Source organism: Callospermophilus lateralis, chromosome 4 (assembly GCF_048772815.1).
Source record: "Callospermophilus lateralis isolate mCalLat2 chromosome 4, mCalLat2.hap1, whole genome shotgun sequence".
NCBI lineage: Eukaryota > Metazoa > Chordata > Mammalia > Rodentia > Sciuridae > Callospermophilus > Callospermophilus lateralis.
Window position 1 is genome coordinate 22,377,271 of NC_135308.1, and position 22,619 is coordinate 22,399,889.

At 32.5% G+C, this 22,619-nt stretch overlaps 1 protein-coding gene across 8 annotated transcripts in view; it reads right to left on the reverse strand.

Annotated features, from left to right (window-relative positions):
• Window positions 1-1,675: 1,675 nt before the first annotated feature.
• The window catches only part of Nek1 (NIMA related kinase 1), a 154,613-nt gene continuing 133,669 nt past the window's right edge, over window positions 1,676-22,619 (reverse strand). For all 8 annotated transcript variants that reach the window (XM_076853660.1, XM_076853658.1, XM_076853657.1 and 5 more), the window contains 5 exons: window positions 12,977-13,128; window positions 9,036-9,241; window positions 7,936-8,066; window positions 7,328-7,460; window positions 1,676-2,872 (listed from right to left, as the gene is read on the reverse strand). In XM_076853660.1, the coding sequence (XP_076709775.1) occupies window positions 2,859-2,872; window positions 7,328-7,460; window positions 7,936-8,066; window positions 9,036-9,241; window positions 12,977-13,128 (636 nt within the window). In that variant the 3' untranslated portion in view covers window positions 1,676-2,858. The remainder of the gene's footprint in view (window positions 2,873-7,327; window positions 7,461-7,935; window positions 8,067-9,035; window positions 9,242-12,976; window positions 13,129-22,619) is intronic.

The following is a 22,619-nucleotide window of genomic DNA, read 5'->3' on the forward strand; positions in this document are numbered from 1 at the left end:
CTAGCAATATATCATCTTTTTACCTTTTTTTTCCAGGTTTATAACAAACACACAATCTTGAAAGATCCATCATCAATAAGGTGATGAGGGTTAGAATATGTGTTAATTTATGGGGGGAAAAAACCTAACTTTACCACTTAAAAATATACTCAGCAGGGTAGTGTGATATTTTAAAATTCTTAAGGCATTAATGCCAAGTGTACTTTTCCCTATCATTCTTTAGAGGAGCTTGTTTCCTTATTTATTTGTCTATAGTGTTACAGATTTAACCCAGGGCACTCTACCACTTAGCTACAATACCAGTCCTTTATTTTTATTTTTATTATTTTTTTGCGGGGTGGGGGTGGGGGGTCTTGCTAAGTTGCTGAGGCTGGCCTTGAACTGTGATCCTCCTGCATCAGCCTCCAGAGTCCCTGGGATTATAGGCATACCCTACCCCACTTAACTAGAGAAGATAAATTTTAATCGAATGTACAACTCAATTGCAAAGCTATAGAACCAACCTAGGTGCCCTTCAACAGATGAATGGATAAAGAAAATGTGGCATACATACACAATGGAATATTACTCAGCCATAAAGAAAAATAAGCCAATCCCCCCAAATAAAAGGCAAATGTTCTCTCTGAAATGTGTATGCTAACACACAATAAGTGGGAGAGGGGAAGAACAGAAGTCCATTGGATTAGACAAAAGGGAATGAAGGGAAAGGAGTGGGGATGGGAATAGGAGAGCAAGTAGAATGAATTGGACATAACCTTTCCTGTGTTTATATATGAATATACGACCAGTATAATTCTACATCATGTACAACCAGAAGAAAGGGAATTTATAATCCATATATGTATAATATGTCAAAATACATTCTAATGTCATGTATAATTAAAAAAGAACAAATAAAAAATTAAAAAAGGAGAGAATGTGCAACTAATAGCATATCAGGGAAATTGGCCTATCCCTGGCCCTTAATGTGAATGTCTTAATTTCATGTTAATACTCAATGTCCTTACCTGTTAATGGAGATAATACTAAATTATCCTAATAACCCCTTATTAGCTCTAATATTCTATGAATCTAGATGCTTCCATAGTTTACCAACAATACCTATAATAGACTTTCTTCAACAATAATAGTCTAGCCCACTGACACAAACTTTCCATAATAACACTCTAGTCATTCACTACCAACTGACTACAGATGAAACAAATCCTATTTATCATCCCTATTCATGTAAATATGACATCTTTTGAAATATGGTTACAATAGCCTTTTCTATTGTTATACCATTATTTGCTTTCCTAGTAGTTGGAATAGTTTACGAATTAACAAATAATCCCAACCCCAATCATTTCTACCTTTCAGGATTATAGAGAATTAAAGTGAAGAATTAAAATATTATTTTTTTAAAAAAATTTCGTAGTTGTACAGAATGCCTTTATTTTATTTGTTTATTTTTATGTGGTGCTAGGGTTTGAACTCAGGGCCTTGCATGTGCAAGGCAAGTGCTCTGCCACTGAGCTATAGACCCAGCCCTAAAATATTCTTGCATTTAAAAAAAGTGTGTGTGGTGGGGACTAATTGGGTACAAAACCAAGCAATTATTCTCAGCTTTGTGTAAAAGCATCTTATTGAGAATAGTACTGATAAAAGACAATCAACAGTATACTTCAGGTAGATAATAAAAATTTAATAGTAATATAAAATAAAGATATAAAATCAACTGTTTACTTTTGGATGTTAGAAATAATATACATAATAAATCTGACATAATATGATAGTGCTGCAAGATAAGATTTTATGTTTTGAATTACAGATTATGCCAATCAGGCTGATTTGTACTCAGTGGTTCAAAAATTCTGCTTTTATTACTAAAAACATCTGGACTGTATCCATCAGTAACACAATGATGTAATACTTGGCATATTATACTTGAAGCTATGTGACCTTAATCTTAATGACCTAACTCCTCTCGTGATGGAAATAAGTAAGAGGCAAAAAGTTCCCCATACTAGTTACCAAAACTGTCACAATGTCAAAAAAAGAAAAAAAAGATTCCTTTCTCCTTTTTCATCTCATATTGCTATTGAAGCATATGCATGGAAGAAGTTTATGATATATGCTAGGGCAACTTTATGATATATGCTAGGTCAATTTTAAAAATTCACAACCTTGTTTTTAGATATAATATTCTTGGTTCTAGTCCTTAAAGAGAAACAAAAGTAATTAATCAACTTTTTAAATATCAGGAAATATAATTTTACTTTTTCATAATCAAGTCTTTCAATGATTTCTAGGACTACTTCCACTGAGCTAGTTCAGGAGACACAATGAATGATTGATAAATGGCTTAAGAATATCAACTTCAAGGTTAAAAATACCACTTCAAAATTTAAATAGAGCCCTTGACAAGATTACTTAATGAAGAATTTCTGGTCAGGATGAATAAGCATTAGACCGAAAGAAAGGTCATGCTTAAATACTTAAACAAAAAACCTCAGGTAGGTCTTTAGTGACATAGGTAATTTTTCAACTTAAAGAAATTTTCTGAAAATCAAAATTCCTTATTGCATGGTAATTTTCAAAGCCACCAACTTCAGTTCTAGGTCAGTCCTTTGGTTGGATGATTTAATCAAGTATATATTCTATAGACTTCAACTACAGAATTCAAAAAACAAAAGATATAGTGTTAAAATCTTAACTGAAAAATTGCATGTTTCTCCATCTTTTTCATGCAAAAAGCATGCCCATCTTAAATATGGTATTTCTTATAAATAATCTTTGTATTTCCCACTGAAGCTTGTTATTCTGATGAGTCAAATTCAAATGCTTTCATACATGAAGATTAAAGAATGTCCTGAGGATTATTCATCATTATCTGTAGAAAAAAGAAAAACAATTAATCCACTTCATTTAAAATCAAGCTGTGTCTGCTCAGTAAAACAATAACAACAAATCTCCACATCCATTCTTTTTCACACTAAAGGAAGAAATTTAATGAAGGTTGTTATTTTTTATTTTTGCAGTACTGGGGATTGAACTCAGGGCCTTGTACACACTAGGCAAGTTCTGTGTCACATCTCCAGCCCTTAATGCATTTTAAATGTAGTTTTTATTGTAACTGCACATACTAATTGTAAAATATTGACACAATGTATTGGAGAACAAAGTAGGAAGCAAAAATCATCAGAGAAAAGATAATCAATGTTAAGAATTATACATAAATCTTCCAAGACTGCTTTCCTAAGTATTGCTTTACACAAATATCTTTTTAAAAATCACACCAAAATTCAGTTTTGAGACATGAGTTTTTCCACTTAAAATACATAATGAGTAGAAAGATAGGTAAATGATGCTAGCAAGATGCTAAAGATTATAAAGTGTTAATGGCAGAATCTACACAGTGAGCATACAGATGATCATTATAAAGTTCTTTTAAATTTTCTACATGATAAAAATTTGAATAAAATGTTGTGAAAAAATAAGCCATGAGCCATGCACAGTGGCACATGCCTATAATCCCAGCTACTCAGGAGGCTGAGGCAGGAGGATAGAAAGTTTAAGGCCAGCCTTGGCAATTTAATGAGACCCTGTCTTGAAAAAAAAAAAGGGCTGGGGATATAGCTCAGTGGGAAAGTGCTGGATCTAGTACCAGGGAGAAAAAAAAAGAATAAATTATGGATATATTCCACATCAATTTTGATGTCTGCAAAGTATGGCATAATGACCCATTCATACTCATATGTTTTGGTTATCCCCAATTTTTCTTTATTCTATAAAATAAGGTTGAATGAATTAAACAGGTTTCTTAATGTAATCTTTCAAAACAAACATTATCTTCCACATTCTGGAAAACTGATTATTCATTAAAGTCCAAGTATCATGTCAAATCACTGTGCAGCTTAAAACCCTTCACTAGCTCCCTATTGCCTCAGGATAGAATGAATACATACTTCTTAAGGAGAACCGCAAAGCTTTTTATCATTCTAGCCTTATCAACTTTGAGTTTCTACCTTCCCCAACTGCCCCCATAATTTATGCTTTAGTAACACTGAATTGTTTATAGATCCCCTATTACAACATTTTACATCACTGTATGTATTAGTACTCATACTGATTCAGGTAAAATTTACATTCTTCTTTGAAAATCCAATTCTGATGTCTTCTCCCTCAGGAAGACCTATCCTGTTATCATTATATTTCTTTCAATGGCTGGATCATTGCTTTATACAACTTATATACATTTAAAAATTTTAGAATGTTATTCTTATCACTCTGTACTATAATTTACTAATTTTTACAAGTATAAATGTTTAGAATAATCAGAAAATTAACGAACACACATGTACCCGATACCCAGAATTAATAAAAGCTAACTTTGACTCTCCTAGTTTAGGAGAGGACCATTTTTTAACCTTATTGCCTTCACCTCTTCTCCTGATATTATTGTATATTCTTCCTTCCCATGGCTTCTCACTCTCATGCACGAGTAAATAAAATTGTTTTTAAAACACCACATAAATGGTATCACATGTTACTTATTCAACTCATTGTGTTAATGGGTATATTCATATTGATAGTTGGAAACTTGACTTATTCAATTAACTGTTGTATAGAATTTCATTACATAAACACAGCATAGTGGTTCTATCCAAAATGGATGTGGAGGAAAGGTATGTGTATCCTTTTAAGAATCTATAAGCTTACACCAGAATTGGTGGTGCATGTCTAATCCCAGCAGCTGGATATGGGGTCTTAACATTTCCAATAAGAAAAGTTCCAAAATAGATATCTAAAATAGATATGTAGTCAGTACAACATTTAACTTTCTAATAATTAACCATGGAAAAGAACAAGGTAACTTATTCAGATAATGCATTATAGATTTTATACTAATTACTTAGTGCCTGGCTACATTAGTAAGTTATAACATTTTATGGGTTATTATTTTAAAAGGTTGCTAGGGTGTGTTTGTGTTTAAAGGTAGCCATTTGGTTTTTGTAATTTTACTTCCCCCATTCCGAGGCTAGAGAAATTGCCACCAGGTTCTAAGATACAAAACACTGGGGTCCTGGTTTCCTTTGCATTTGGGTGCTACAAAAGATGTGATATTGCTGCTGCTTCTTTTATCTTTACTTTAAACCATTGGTTTTTAAAATTTGTTCTTTTTATTTATACATGACAGTAGAGTATATTTTGACATATTTATACAAGCATGGAGTACAGCTTATTCTAGTTAGGATCATTGTCTTGTGGCCTGATATTGCTTCTTTTTTATTTATTTTTATATATATTTTTTAGTTGTCAATTAATATTTATTTATTTATTTATGTGTGGCGTTGGGGACTGAACAGTGCTTCACACATGCTAGGCAAGCACTCTACCACTGAGTCACAACCCCAGTCCCTAATATTGCTTCTTGAGGAATATATTAGCCTAGTCTGATTCTTGGCCTCTGCAGGGCAGATCGCCTATGTAGGCAAGCATCCTTTTTGCAGACACTCAGCTGTCAAAAGAGGGTGTCAATTTTACCTCATGGCTCAGTTAATTGTTATAGCTCTCCACTTGAGAGGGGAAAGCAAAATAAAAGCTCTTGCAGGCTGAAATACTTGCAGGCTGAAATGAAGCCAAGCACATAGTTGTTGATTACTGTGAAAAGCTCTATTAAAATAATACTTATGATGAACCATCTGAAAGATGGACAGACTATATATGAATAGAACTGGTTTGATACTCAATGCAGATTTACTTCAATGACATCATTCTCTGGCCTCATGGCATTAAATTATACCATAAACATACTATGAGAAATCTCATGAAATCCAAATATTATACAAATTACTGAGAATATTTTTCATTTAAATATGAGTCCAAGACCTCGGTAAAATCAGGAATCTGTAAGTTCCCAATAATCTTTAAATTTTAGATTATTATTTTGATGATAAAATAAGTTTTTAATTTTGGAAAAATAAAACACCTGTTTTACAGTTCTACTGACAGACATTTTCAAAGGCTAACAGTTGAGTACACACTGTGGTCTATGGACCTTTGGATTCCTGTGCCTGGAAAATCCTTTTCTCCTTAAAGGCAGCCATGTGTTACCCTAGTTTGAAGAACATCATATGACAGTTCCCCCTTTTTAAGAATCATGGGATTTTTTTTTCTCTGGTCAATACCAAAAATAGCTGCCCTCTGAGCAATGAATATGCATATCCCAATGAATATGCCTGGACTCATTCAATTAAGTTTCCTGCTTTGCCAGAAAGATCTACACCAAATTTGTGTCCTATTTTCAGAAAATGTAGAGATCTTTTGAAAATAAATGTTGTATTATTTTTCATTTCTGGTTTCATATATTGCTATATTCATTTCCTCAATATGCTGACTTACTCATATACTTTTTTAAATGTAATTTTATCTTATACCTGTACGTTTTTAAATGTAATCTGAAACTTTTTTGTAATAAGGTGGAAAATAAATTTTATGAAAATTTGATTGCTAAAACTAAGCATCAACATTTAAAATCCTCTAATTTGGTCTATAAATTAAACCTTTAAAGAAACAGAATTACTTTTTTGTAACATTCTAGAAATGAATTGTTGTTCAAATTCTTACCTATTTCTTTATGTGTATAAAAGTTTAATATTATCTCTTTGGTAAGAATTTTTCTAATTTCTTGAACTGCCCAATTAGGAAGCATTAAAAAAAAAATCTCATACAAATGTTACTTATACATTAAATAAAAAGATACTGACTTAAAGAATCTCAGACAATAAAAGTATAGCTGGGGTTGTCGCTCAGCGGTAAGAGTACTTGCCTAACACACACGAGGCATGGAGTTCAATCCTCAGCACCACATAAAAATAAATAAATAAAATAAAGGTATTATGTCTAACTATAACTAAAAATAAAAATTAAAAAAGAAAAGTATATGACAGTGTTAATTTTATAACTTCTTAAAAGTAATAGACATAGTTCTAATACAGATTTCATCAAATGCTTGTGATATAATTTTATCAATTTACATTTTTCATCTCATTTAAACATCTGCATTTTTTAAAAAATATTTTTTAGTTGTTGATGGATCTTTATTTTATTTATTTATATGTGGTGCTGGAATAGAACCCAGAGCCTCATACATGCTAGGTAAGCACTCTTCCACTGAGATATAACTACAGCCCCATAATACCTGCATTCTTTTTTTTTTTTTTTTTTTTTTGGTGCTGGGGATCAAACCCAGTGTCCTGATGCATGCTGAGCATATGCTTTACCACTGAGCTATATTCCCAGCCCTCACGTTTTTTAAAAATATAAAGACGTGAGAAAATCTTACCTTCTTGATAGGCTCCATCTGCCATGACTAAATGAAGAATCTTGGCATAAAGATGCTGATGTTCATTTCCCAAAATATTCTGAACTATTGTTGAACAAATTTCAATATTTTCATCTTCATCTTCATGAATAACCTATACCAAATTTCCAAATATTGATTAAAGTTTGAATAACTTTTTATAATTAGAGGCTCCATTTATTATATGTTTATGATAAATCTAATGACCAATAAAGATAATCAGGGGCTGGGGCTGGGGCTCAGCAGTAGGGCACTTTCTTGGCATGCTGTGAGGCACTGGGTTCAATTCTTAGCACCACATATAAATTAAAAAAATAAATAAATAAAGGTCTATCGACAACTAAAAAAATATTAAATGAAAAAAAAATAATCAATATTTCTCTAGTAATCCAACAGAGCACATGTCAAAAGTAAATTTTTTAAAAATTATTTTTTAGTTATAGACAGATACAATACTTTTATTTTATTTATTTGTTTTTATGTGGTGCTGAGGATTGAACCCAGTGCCTCACACATGCAAGGTAAATGCTCTACCAACTGAGCTACAACCCCAGCCCCAAAGTAAATATTTTAAATGACATTGTGCTTACCTTTATTTTCTCATAAACCTCAAAGAACTTCTCAAAACCCATTTCTTGCTCCAGGTGAAGTCTCAGTTCCTCTAAATGGTTAAAGACACTATCATATTCACATTCACTAGTAGTCTCACCATCACTGTTATCTAAAAAGCATAAATAAAAAGATACGTTATGATTAAAAAATACTTAATAAAATGATTCTTATCTCAATCAAATAAAATTCTATGACAAGTGAATAATGTCACTGAGTTACACTACTTCTATTTTCAACACAAACAACTGCCACTATACTATTTGTCAATTATATAGCTAATCAAAGTATATATAAATCTGTCTCAATGAGAATGTTACTTTGGGAAATTTTTTTATAGACTTAATCTTTTTTTTTAAATAGAACTTTGTTTTGTAATAGTTTTTCTCTTATAGTGAACTTGGGCTAGAAAAAAATTCCTAGAAATGTAATTTAATTTAGTGAAAAATGGAAAAAGCACACCTCTATATTTTTCACTGAAGCAACCAATCCTAATTTCTATGTTTTAAAAGTTGATGTAAACTTGGGCCACACATGCAAAAGACAGATGACCTATGACACACATCATAACATTTTAGGAAAGTTTCTAGAAAGTTATAAGTACTGATATTTTTGTCACACACATGCTAGAGATATTTGAGAAAAAAATATTTAAAAACATTTTTTTCACATTAATTCTTCCCAAATAAATATAGGAGGTAAAATATACAAACTTTCCATGCATCTTAGTTGTAATGCTATGAAAAAAGAATAATTTCAAAAAGAAAAGAAACAAAAAGAGGGCTAAGAAAACTAAGTTATTATCTTTACTATTGAAAAATAAGAAATACCAAACAAATAACTGAATAAAACGTGTCAAAAATTCACTGCCATAAATTAATGGGAAAGAAATGGAATAACTGTGGATGCACAGTTGGGTTTAAAGAAAAATAATGAAATAAGGGCAGACACACAACATGATCAGTTTTATTTAAAAATGAAAATGGTTCATAAAGAAAAATACACTCTACTTGAAGTTTTTATATACACTGAAAAAGAAAAAGGCCCATCTTGATAAGTTTGGTCTGCCATGGTCACGCACCTGAGTGCCATTCCTCATTCAGTGCACTTTCACTGCTGGGATTTTCATCATCGGCCAGATCTGTCCCATTTGCAGTCTGCTCCACGTCACTGTTTTTTAAGATGGACTCTTCCTCCTCACTGTATTCTTCACCAGGTTGTTCCCTCAGTAACTGCTCCATGGAGGCCTGAAGTTCTTGTAAATCTCTGTCAGTTTCTTCAAACACACTGAAATAAAAAAAAAAAAAAATCAAATTAAACTTCACTGAAACTGTATTTTTACATGTTACTTCAACTCAATATGTATGTGCCCCCTTCTACTTAAAAGTATTAATCATAGATAAAAAGAAAATTTAAATTCCTGTATAGTTTTTAACCAAAGAATAAATACAATTGGTAAATATAGCACAGTCCAAATATTCTGGAAAAATATAAGCCAGAAGACAATTTGTTTAAAATGATACTGATTTGCCAAAAAAAATCACATCACTCAGTATTATTAATTGCTTAAATTTGGAGCAATGTTTTGACATTTTAAGAGGACAGACTAAATGATGTTATTCACCTGCTTTCAAAAATAAATATTTAATACTCAAAAATTTAAAATGTAATTTTGAAAGTTCATCAAAATCTTTGTGTGGCTATATAATAGTTGTAAAACTATATGAAAAGCTTCCCACGTAAATGCCTACTGGGCATTTGAACTTTTAGAAATGGATATACATAAGGAATTATATATTTAGGTTAACAGAATAATCACTGAATAAAATGTTTACCAGAACATTATTACGTATGTTTTCTTGAAAACATTTCTAAAATACATAATAAGTAGACTTTCCTGTGTAATTAGAACATACAAACTTATCACAATCTTCACTGGAGAGTCCTGTTTTCAAGGCATTAGGGTATTAATTCTATTTTCATGGAATTATAAATGCTGGGATAGACTAATTTATACATATAGTACCTTATATTTATGTAGTATTTTAGCCTCTTAAGCAGTTTTATCCTATTATTTAAATTTTATCTACACCAAAACTCATGTTAGAAACATGGAAACTGCAATCTAAGAATTTAAATGGCTTGCTCAAGGCCACGTGATAAACAAGTGATAAACAGGATTGAAATCTCAGTCTCTGAGCACTTCTACAATACTCAGGAAGCATAGTTAAAAGCTTTTTGTCTCTTATGACTTCTTTTTCCTAAAGTGACATACATGGAAACACTGTATGTTAAGAGAATTAAATGAGGTTTTTAGATGTATGAAGATATTTCAGAGGGATTATGGACACAAGTTGAGGATTTTATCTACTAGAAAAATAATGCTAAACAAGACCTAAGGGTTGACAATAACCTTCTAAAAGTTTAGACTCAAACCAATGTTTACTGAAGAATTAAAATATAAACAGTATTTTACACAAGATTTTGAATACAACTTACATTAATAAAAAAAGAAAATAGTCTTTTCTTATGTATAAATATCTTTATTTTGTACTTACACATTCAGGCAATTGACTTTATAGAAGCTATAGAAAAGCAAAATTCTAATCAGAAGGAGAAGGAGTGTCTAATCTTTTAGATCATGCCACTAGTATCATTTAATTTAATAGTTAATTACAAGAGCTGCTTACCATGTACACCTGCTATATCCTTTTGCTACAATGACGAAACACTGACCTGTCCATAATATCTTCTACTGGCTAGCCTAGAGGAGTTGGTGCCCAATGAAGCTGGGAGTCAAGTAAGTGAGGCTGCCAAGGCTGCCACTACTAGAAAAGTATGAGGAGATTACAATTTTATAAAATGAGTGCTCAAAATTCTGTTTAAGGTACTTTAAAATTTGGTCCTGAATTTGGCCTAGTTTACTTCCTTATTATAAAAAAATTTAAGTAAAGTGGGAACCAAAAAAATTTCCAAAGACAAATATCAAGTGAAATTTTCCTATAGGGATACATTTTAAATAACATTAAAAATTACGGTTTTTGGATTTTTCAACTAATACTGAAGGCACCTCTCTACCTACTTACATATCTGTGGTAATGGAGATTAAACCCAGGGCATTTTTCATGGGCTATACCACCAGTCCTTTTTATTTTTTATTTCAGATACAGGGTTTTGCTAAATTGCTCTGACTGGCCTTGGACTCGAGATCCTCCTGTCTCAGCCTCCTGAGTCTCTGGGATTACAGGTATGCACCATCACAATACAGAAGGCTTCTAACTTATATTTTAAAATCAATTCTGTCATCAGCTGGTAAAAAAACACAAACCATAAATATGCTATAGTTCACTCAGATAAAAACTGATGATTTTATTAAAATTTTTGGGAGGAAAAAACCCTGTTATTCAGCACTTTGTTAATCATAAAGGTGCTGGATGTTGTGTTCACCAACAGTTACTAAAAACACAAAATCAAAGTGCTTAATGACCATGATCAAATAGAACAATCAAAGATAAAAAGGCAACTTTCCTTACAAATTGGAGGTCTAGTAAAAATATGTAGTACTCTATGAAAATTGAAAAAGAACTACAAAAACTTTACTCTTTTAAAATTCAAGTTTTATTAGAAGTTTAAAAAGCAAAGGACAGGCCTGACACTGTGGTGCACAACTGCAATCCCATCAGCTTGAGAGGCTTAGGTAGGAGGATTGTAAGTTCAAAGCCAGCCTCAGCAATTTAGTGAGAACCTGTCTCAAAATAAAATATAGAAAGAGTGTTCTCAGTGGTTAAGCACCCCTGGGTTCAATCCCTGGTATCAAAAAAGAAAAAGCAAAGAACAGGCTTAAGAAAAAGAAAAAACAAAATAAAATGTGTCATATGCAATGATCCTGGCTCATATATAATAGCAGGAAAAATTATAACACTGATAAAATGCTTTTAATCAGATAAATATTCTAGGGTCTTTCCATTTAAAGGCAGAGGTGAGAAGCTAAAACTTAAGTTTAAAAAAATCAAAATAAATCATATAATTCTAATATTTAATGATTTATTCTTGGAGTAATTTGAATATACTATATGTTTTCAAACACTTTATTCCAGAATATTCTGGTTTTATTTCCCCCCAAAGTTTACAACATTTGTCTGAGGGATTGATATTGAAGAAAGTATAGGAGGATTTTTATCGAAGGAGTCACCACTCTCTATAGCTCTCAGAAGTGTTATCTGTTAAATTCCTTCTTGAAATCTAAATTCCCCATCGATCACAAAGAAAATAATTTTCTGAAGGCAACCGAATTACAAGCAGACTACATCCCACCCCAAATCACCTCCACATATCTGTGCTGGTACACTCCTCCCCTGCCAATTCCCCATTGACATGGCCCTAAAATCAAACATGGTAAAAGATACATGTGCAGCTTTCTGGTAATTTTCCTGGGAGGAGAAGTGCAGTGTATTAATTACTTCAAAATTTCCCATTGCAATCCTTGTATCACTATTAAACAGTCATTATCCTGTTAACATTTATTCATTTAACCAAATATTAAGCACTTACTATATCCAAGGTAGTATGCTGGATACTCAATGATGAAGAAAACAATGAACAAAATTGAAACCACTTTCTTATAAAGTTACTATATTATTTAGAGGCAGATATACATTCTCAAAATTTCATGATTATATTTTAAACAAGTTACAAAAAGTTACAAGTAATAAAACATCAGCTATAGATCATTTAAAAAACTGTCTAGGGGCTGAGGTTGTAGCTTAGTGGTTGAGTGCTTGCCTTGCATGCATGAGACACTGGGTTCGATCCTCGGCACCATACAAAATAAATAAATAAATAAACAAAACAAAGATATTGTGTTTACCTACAACTAAAAAAAATAAAAATTAGAAAATAAAAAGAAATGTTAAAAGGACTTTAAAACATTAAAAATAAACTGTCTAGTTAACCTCTCTGAACTTTAAAAAAATCATCAATTCAGAAACTAGTGCTAGTATTTATTAGTGGCATTATGCTTACATGTCTTCAGTATCAGAAGGCCCTTCTTTAACGTGCTCATCTTCAATTTCGTCTATCTCAAGATTGTCTTGATGAACATCTCCTACAGTGGGAACATCCATTAGGGTTCTGAACAGCTTTGAGAGATCTGGCAGTGAACATGTCCTCAGCATCTAAAAGAAGTTGACAGATTACTTATTTAGAGTAAAAGAATTAAAGTTGAGAAAGAAAATTAAAACTAATAGTAAATTTATATATAATCATATATTTAGAACTAAAGGATTCAATGGTAACTTGCCCAAGGTTAGAACCTAGTTCTCTGAAATTCAGCTCAGTATTTTTTCACAGAGAAAACAAGTTATGATTGAATTCTAATACAGAGAAATTCACTTAAATCACCTTTAAAAGGTAGGAAGAGGTGTTTAGTTATATAAGTGAACTGGAAGTGGAAATCTATCAGGAGTCGGGGAGTTCTAGAAATTGCCCATTCTCTCCTTATCACTCATGGCTTATGCTGTCCCTCTTTCATGGTATTTCCAGGTGGTCTTCTCACCTTCCTATGGTCATCTCTCCTCATACTGTCTTGCTCAAATTCTGGAGCAAATTCTCTTAGGAGTGGATATGCACAATTACACATAACTGTATCACTTAATCATAGGAGTTGCTGGCTAGTTAACGTTGGTTAAACCTGGTTCCTCAAATCAGTGTCAAGAGAATCCTAGTAACACTTGCCTGGACATGGGCTCTGAATAGAGCCTGCCCACTCAAATGGAAGGCTGGAAGAACACGCACTTTGATGTCAGTGCTGAGAGTCACTTATAACAGCAGAGAGAAGGCACTCAGCCAACTATGTTGAGAAAAACACAGTTCACAGTTGAGGTGTTGAAAATTTAAATTTGTGATGGATAAGACCAGGGATAACAGGCATAGCCTCTGTTCACCAACCTTTCAACAATGAGAATGTGACAAATAGACAGGGATATGAAACAAATAACCACATACTTAAGTCTCTGGACTGGGTTAACACTAAAGGAATTCATGAGGTTTGAAACTTGACTACTAAGGCCCCGATAAGAACTCTATACCAGATGGAAGACTTTGAAGAAAACACAATGTTTAGCATATTAATGAAAATTTATATACTTGGCCAATTTTATTAGTACAATCTGTTTTTGAGAATGATGAAGAATAGATTTCCATTATTTGAACATAATTTACATATTATAGCACTCAAGGGAAAAATGGTTTTGAACTACAAATTGGCAAAGATGGTAAAGATGATATACTGCTTTTTAAAGCATTTAATAATAGTACTGAAGGTATTTCTTTTGCTGATTTCCTACTGCCAGCAGAATTTACACTTGACTTGTTTCTTACTTTATGGTTTTAACCATGTATATTATGAGCCAGAGGCATGCAAAATAGGCACCCAGTAACAATTTCCTTAGCTAATTACTAATCAATAGAAATAAATAGCATATATGCATTGTATACCTAAATTTGAGGGGATTATATGAAAGGATGTGATAAACTGAGAAAAATTTGAGCTAGCCCTGGTAAAGTAATCTCCTTTTACTAATTAAAATAATCTTCATAACCTATCATAAAATAATACAGTCAGAACAAAATTTAAGTGGTCATGTAATTTGACAACCTATCTCTTGAATAGGCTTATATTAAGCCACTAATCCAAGAGCTATCAGCAGGAAAAACTCTTTATGTCTACATAAAAGTATGATACACTTTATTTTCTTATTTGTATTTATTTTTTTTAGAATTTAACCTTTATTTTATTTAATCGAACCCAGGGCCTCACCCGTGCTAGTCAAGCACTTTTTACCACTGAGCTACAGCCCTAGCTTGATACACTTTAAGTATGATCTTCATCTTTAGTCACAAAAATTTTATGTAAGGACCCCCTTCTTGCCTCTTTCCCTCCGGCCCTGCAAAGTACAACTTCACTACTGAGGAACACCCAGCCTCCTTTCAGTTCTATAATTTGGATTTTCCTAATTTTTTTCATGTTTAAACAATAATATTTCATAGTTTTAACATCCACAGAAAGAAATCCTCTTGAAAATGTTAGCTCATTCCTAACATGTTGCCTGAGATCTCCATTTATAATTTTTTCCCGTAGATTCTCTGTACCACGATAATTTGTAAAGCTAGCATTTAGTACCATTGTAAAATCCAACAGGAAAGCAATGCTTTAGGAAATCTTTAAACTCTTTTTTAAAAAATGTTTGTTTTCTTTAGTTTTAGTTGGTTAGTTTTATTTTTCTTAAAAATAGAAAACCACAAACAAGATAGCAAATGAATTAAATACCAGCTTATTCACAGAATTTCACATCAAATTCCACTTAAAAGAATTCTGTTAACTCACTTTTTCATCTATACAGGTTTTCATATAATATTATGGCTTAATACTGTTGTAGTTATATCATGAATCAAACAATGGGCAAATTTGTTTAATACTTTGTTCAGTGCAATTAAACTGTAACACTGTTCTCTCAAAATAACTTCTACAAATATGTCCTTACTTCAACCCATAAACCCCAACCTACAAATAAATGTAAAACAATTAAAAAGTATTAACCTTTACCAAAGGCAAAAATTAAAGATATTGTCTAAGGATAGATATTTGAGCAAACCCAAAGAATCAACATTTGGGCTGGGGCTATAGCTCAGTGGCAGAGCACCTGCCTAGCACATATAAGGCTATGGGTTTGATCCTTAGCACCACATAAAAATGAACAAATAAAATAAAGACATGCTGTGTATCTACAACTACAACTACAACAACAACAAAAAAGAATCAACATTTAAGGCATGTGTACTACTCACGAATTGTACATTAATCGTTTTTCCCCATTTTGCATTTACTATAACAAAAATTCTCAAGTTTTCATAGTGATGTTTTCCACTTCACTTTCCAGAGGTAAAAGTTTTCGGCATAACACATCTGTTCTCTTTCTATTTCTTATTCACTATCCCCCACTAAAGTGAGAATGAACTGACTCAAGGCAAATGAGAAAAGGCAATGCTAAAAAAGTGCACACCCTTCCTACTCATTCTTAGATCTGACTGCCTTGAAGGGTATGTTTCTTGCTTCCCTTATGCTGCTTTATGGTAAGTACACCAGGTTAGGACCACCTGCCTTCTGCAGGTAAAATGGGTCCAACCTTCAGTTTCCCTGAAGCTGGAGCTTACTGGGTTTAAAAGCTCACTAGGGATTAAGGAAATCTGTTTTGTAGACTCCTAGGTTGTTTCAAGGACTTTCAATCACTACTTGACTACCATGTGTGAGGCCCTGGGTTCGATTCTCAGCACCACATAAAAATAAACAAATACATAAATAAAATAAAGATATTGTGTCCAACTACAATTAAAAAATAAAATATTTAAAAAAATGCTGAGGAGCACATTTTGAATAAAATCTAAGCCAAATTTTCTGTCTAGCTTTATCAAAAATAAAATCTATACTGTGATCTTCATCTGACTCCTATGTGGGTCTTTCTTGGCAGCAAATTTGAAAGGTAGCTAAGAGGTCATTATCTACCTCAACCTCCCTCAGTTTTCATGGGATTACAACTTAATAGAATCCTGAGACTGTTTCTAGTTTAAAAAAACTGATGGGATGAAATATGTTTATAATTTCCTTTTATAAAGTCATAACAAATTTAAAGTTCTGGTTTAAATCTTTACGAAAGTAAACTGACCTTGGCTACATTATGAAAGCATGCATCCCAGCCAGGAGCAACCTCAGAGGAAGAATCTCAAACCTAACCTGACACGCTGAAGGAGAAAGGGTGCTGTTCATACAAACAAATGCCTTTCATTAGCCTTGCTTCAGTTTTTTCAAAATTATTTACCAACATCTAATATGCAATATATTATCATCTACATTCCTCAATTATAATATAAACTTCTCGAGCATCAGATTTTTGTCTGTTTTATTCACTACTATAACCGCAGCATTTAGAATGGTGCTTGGCATAGAGTAGATCTTTATTAAATATTTGTTGACTAAATAAATATGCTTAGAATATTCTGTCACAGAGTTAGAAATGGAGGGTAGGGGGACTCCACAAATTTATTCTTTATCTACTTGTAAGAACAATCTAACATCCTTAAACAGTTTATATTTTCATTAGAAAAAAATACTTTTGGTGCCAGGGATTAAACCAGGAGCACTTAACCACTGAGCCACACCCCAAGCCCTTTAAAAAAAAAAAAATTTATTTAGAGACGGGGTCTCAACATTTCCTTAGGGCCTCACTAAGTTGCTTGAAGCTGGCTTTGAACTCTCAATTCTTCTGCCTCAGCCTCCTGAGCCATTGGGGATTACAGGTATGCGCCACTAAGCCTGGCTTATATTTTTAAATAAACAACTATTCTTTAGAGAAGAATAAAACTCACTGGCTTTAAACTGTGAATCAACTTTTTACTAATTTAATTTCTTCTGAAGGTGTGATGGAGTTTCCCCAAACTGATTTTAAATTTAAAAGACTCCCCATAGTGGAACTGGGGATGTAACTTAGTAGTAGAGCACTTGCCTAGCATGTTCAAGGCCCTGGGTTCAATCCCTGGCACAAGTTTAATCAAAATTCACCATTAATGAATTTCCCCTAATGAAACAGAAAAAAAGAAAGCTGTCTGGTAGACAATAAACTTTTAACAATGCTTTGCCATTAACTTTTATGGCTGAACTCCTTTGCTTAAAAGAAAAGTTGTATTTGGTAAGGCACAAAGCAATAATGTGTAAAAAAAAAAAAAGTCTCTAACTGATGAATATATTCTATCCACAGATTATTCAGCAAAAATTTATTCAGCATTACCATGTGTTAGACACTGAACATATAACGGTGGTGGAAAATAGATCTAGATATTGCCTTATGATATTTTCAGTGTAGAAAAATATCGTGACTGAGAATTGTGAACCTAGAGAAGCTGTCCCCATGAGATCAGAGAACAGCTGTGTCTGCATAAAGGATTAAAAGCATTATCTAAATATCACAAGCCATAGTTCTCTCCTAGAATAACACTGATAGATGACAGGAGTGAAGGAGGAGGAGAAGAGCAAGCAAGCCAGAGAAATGGAGCTCACTGAATGAACAAACAGAAACACCTAAACTTTTCCAAGACTGTTCTGGTTTATGGGCTAAAAACGTTGCCAGTCTGTTCTGTTAACCCTAATTAATACCACAGGTATATTAGTTTACTCCATATTAAAAAAAAGACAAACCCCCTCTAATCCTTCAAATTATATTTATTAATTTTTTGAATATTACACCCCAATTTTATAAAAGCACTTTCCTCTATAACAAATTTCAAGCTTTCCCAGGCAAGTTTTTCACATAAAGCAGCAATGGCAAGAACTATTTCACCATTGACCAATGTTATTTTTATGGCAAAATATGTGATGAGCAGTTAAAAAATACATTTTTTTAGTGATGTTTAACCATCTTTGTCTCTGTGTAAAGAGATTGGATCAATTTAACACTGACTTTGTGTTATTAATACGTCCCTCAAAATCTATACTGACCTATGTATAATGTGATCTTTCATCATCCTTATTTTCTCATCTTTAAAGTGGGATAATAGCACTTATCTCACAGGGTAGTTGTAAGAATTGAATTATTATATTTAAAGTAAGGTAGAACAGTAGCCAGAATACCACAGATGCTTGATAAAGTTGGTTATTATTACATTAATAATTAGTGTTACATATTTATTAGGTACTTTTGTAAAGTCCAAGTAGGTGACAATCATTTCCCAAGAGATAAAATAATTATAAATAGTGAAAAGCTGTTTTCTGATCTCAAGTCTATGTATTTTGCTGGAATTTTAGTGAATTAGAATTATATACCCCTTTCAGGAACAACAGAAAGTTAAGTAAACTCTGTATTACTGTGATAATATGGTCTTCACAAACTAGTAATGGACATGATCACAATTTGGTAGTTGTGTTGCTATCAGACAGTGAAGTAAAAATCACATTAGCAGCCCCTTTCCACAATTTAAGTGGCTGCTATCCAATAACTCAACACAGAAAATTAACTTGCTTAATAGTTATGGATGTATTTGACAAGATATTCATCATGGCAATCCATCAGAAAGGCACTCAAAACTGGACATTACTTGGGAGCATTATTGGTAATTTTAATAGCTAAGCAGGGAGACACCACGCTTTAAACACTTCAGGCCCTAATTAGGTCCACTGCGCTCTATGGCAACGTGTCCACAGTGCAGAGGTGGACCACTAGATCCAGAATCACCATCAGTGTGTGGCAACAATGTATATTCCTAACTCTGCTCCAGATACATTAAAAGACACACCTTGAGTTTAGAGGGCAGAACATCTGAAACAAACATGCCAGACAATGCCCATGTTAGAGTTTAAGATTAATACTCTATGGCTCAAAACAAATTGGTCATTAATTACTGCTGAATGGACCAGAAAGAAAGCATTGTTTCTTGAAGAAGCTGTAGTTCTGATTGGTAAATCTTGAATAAAAGTGGCTTGCCACCTATGCAGACTAGCATCTAGGTTAAATTATAGTCATTTTCTACTATAGCTATCAACCTTATCATTTCCTTATTTGATTCTAAGTTACAAAGACCTTTTATCAACCAGCAATATACATGCCTTTGCAGCGCCATACACTGAGTAATCGTTGTTAAAAGTAAGCTTACTGCAAAATGTGATTATTTAAAAACAAAAAAGCAGCTTATTCATTTGGCAACACAGATTCTGTCTGTATGTGATCAAGATCACAAGGAAAACCATGACTTTAAATTTATTTTTATTTTGACCTTTTGCTAACTTCCTTTCAGGGATTTTCATTTAATCAAGTCACTACTACAACTACTTTAAGAAATATGCTATTGTATTTACAGTAGAAATGGTACTGAAATTATCATGTATCAAGTAATTATATAAAAGCCCCAAAGAGAAATCTTTTATACAGGGAAGATCCAATCAAAGCTTTCCTCATGAATGACTTATATTTTCTCTTCTTTGAGAAATATGGCAGAGTTTATAACACTTTTTACTTTGACTACTACATAAATCTTATACTGAACATTAACAACTATGTATAATAGTTGCTAATGGCTTGCTGATTTGTAATGTATGTTCATTCTTACAATTTATATATTTGGATATAATCTTTAATTGTTTTTGTTTGAGGCAGAGCATAAATAATGTAAAAGGAAGAGCAGTCTTTGTTCCAGGCCATCATTTATATATAGACCCTCTGATGGATGGTGGCAATCAAAGCATTATTCTTATTGCCAGTCTCACAGTGATTAACTAAACCACTAATTACTATCTTTATCAGTGCTTAGACATATAATTTGGTTTACTATCATTACATGTTGGTTTCTGCAAAAAGAACCATTTAAAGTACATTAAAAGAATGCCTTAGTATCATGATCCAAAGCACATTTCCATAACCCTAGAATTCTATAGATTTTTTTAAGGAGCCACTTATGAGGTATAGAATGGGGTAGAGGCGAGAGTGCAGGGAGGACCTGAGCAACAAGAACAGTTCCTCCTTTCTCTTCCAAACATTGAGTTGCTGTATTCTGGGACAAAAAGACTTCTGAAGAGCAGGAAAGGATCCCACAAATTTGAAAACTACCCCTTAAGAACAAGAATGACTGGAATCCCACTCCTTTCACACTTTAGTAACAAAGAACTTGTTGTGATACCTCAAATACACTATGCTGTTCCATGTTTCATGCCAGTTTCTTTTGCTTTAATGTTCTCTATGCCTACATCATGCACATTCTGCTTGAGAAACCTTTCTTTGTTCTAAGGTAGAAATAATAATTACCTCTTTACTGTTCTCCCCATTCCATGATTCATCTCTCCATTACAGTAATTACTAAAAGTGTTTTCACTTCTTTGTTCTCTCTTATAGCAATGAACACCTTATCACAAATGCAAACTCAGCACCTATCATAAAGCAGCACTTGATAAATATTGGTTGAATTAATGATAATGATTTACTTATACCCTGAAACACTTGAAAGAGATAAAGTGTGGTAGATTTAAAAAAAAATTTCCTAAAGAACTTCTTATATTACCTATAAAAGCAAACTGAGGACAGAAAGGCATAACAACATATATCTTATTTAAGACAAATCTTTCGTGTACTAAGTAACAATCCTCACTTTAAATGTCACAGATAAATACATTTCTAGAGGTAAAACTTTTTAGCTCAAATATTATTTTTCAAAATAATGCCTTTTAGAAATTTTTCATCTATATCAGATAATCAAAGATATTTAAGAATATACTCTTACTTTTGGTTTTTTGTAACCACAGTTTTATTTTTAACATATTTATTAATTTTTGTTCTTTTTAGTTATACATGACAATAAAGCATAATTTGACATCTTCATACAAACATGGAGTACATCTTATTCCAATTAGGATCCCAGTCTTCTAGTTGTACATGATGTAGAGATTCACTGTGGTATATTCATATATGTACATAGGAAAGTTATATCTGAATCATTCCACTGTCTTTCCTATTCCTATCCCCCCAAAATTTATTTTTAAATTGATATATAAAAACATAAAATTTTACATATTAATGAGATACCATGTAATGTTTTAATACAAGTATACACGGTGTAGTATTTAAATCAGGCTAAACATATCTCTTCAAACATTTATCATTTTTTTTGTAAGAGAGAGTTACTGGGTATAGGGGCACTTTACCTCTGAGCTATATCCCAAGCCTTTTTCATTTTTGAGATATGGTCTCACTAAGTTGCTATGGCTAGCCTCAACTTGTGATCCTGCTGCCGCAGCCTCCCTAGTTGCTGGGATTACAGGAGTGCACCACCATAACCAGCTGTGTTTTAAAACATTCAATATCCTTTCTTCTAGCTTTTTTTTTTTTTTTTTTTTTTTTGGTGTGGGGAGGGACTGGGGATGGAATCCAGGTTTTTTTTTTTTTTTTTTTTTTTTTTTTTTTTAACCCCTGAGCTACATACCCTGTCCTTTTTATTTTTATTTTGAGAAGAGTCTCACTATGTGCCTTAGGGCTTCACTAAGTTGGTTGAGGCTGGCCTCAAACTTGCGATCCTCCTGTGTTAGCCTCCGAGTTGTAGGGATTACAGGCAAGTACCACCACGCCTGGCTTTCTTCTAGCTTTTTGAAATGCATAGTATATTATTATTATTTATAAGAATATAGTTTAAAGTCAATATAATAAGTGAAGCTGAAAAGCTAATAAATACTACATCAGAGTTTCTTGCATCTATTAAAATAGCATGTCCTAGAACTAGGACATGATAACCTGATGAGCATGATGATGACACCTAACTTTACTGAGCCCTTATATGATATAGGTGCTTTACTTATTTTATTCTTTCAATGATTCTATGAACAAGGGATTGTTATTATGCCTACCTTACATATGCGAAACTAAGGCACTTAAATCACACAACTATAAGTCTTCAGCTAGAATATGAACTAAGTGATTTGACTTCTTACTTTTTAAACTATGTACATACTTGATGTTTATTTACTTTTTTATTTATTAAAAATATCTAGGCCATGGTGGGTAGTAAATATATGTGTAAAAATCTATATAGTTATGTATAATAAATAAGGTTCTTAACCTGAAGAGCATCACATTCTATT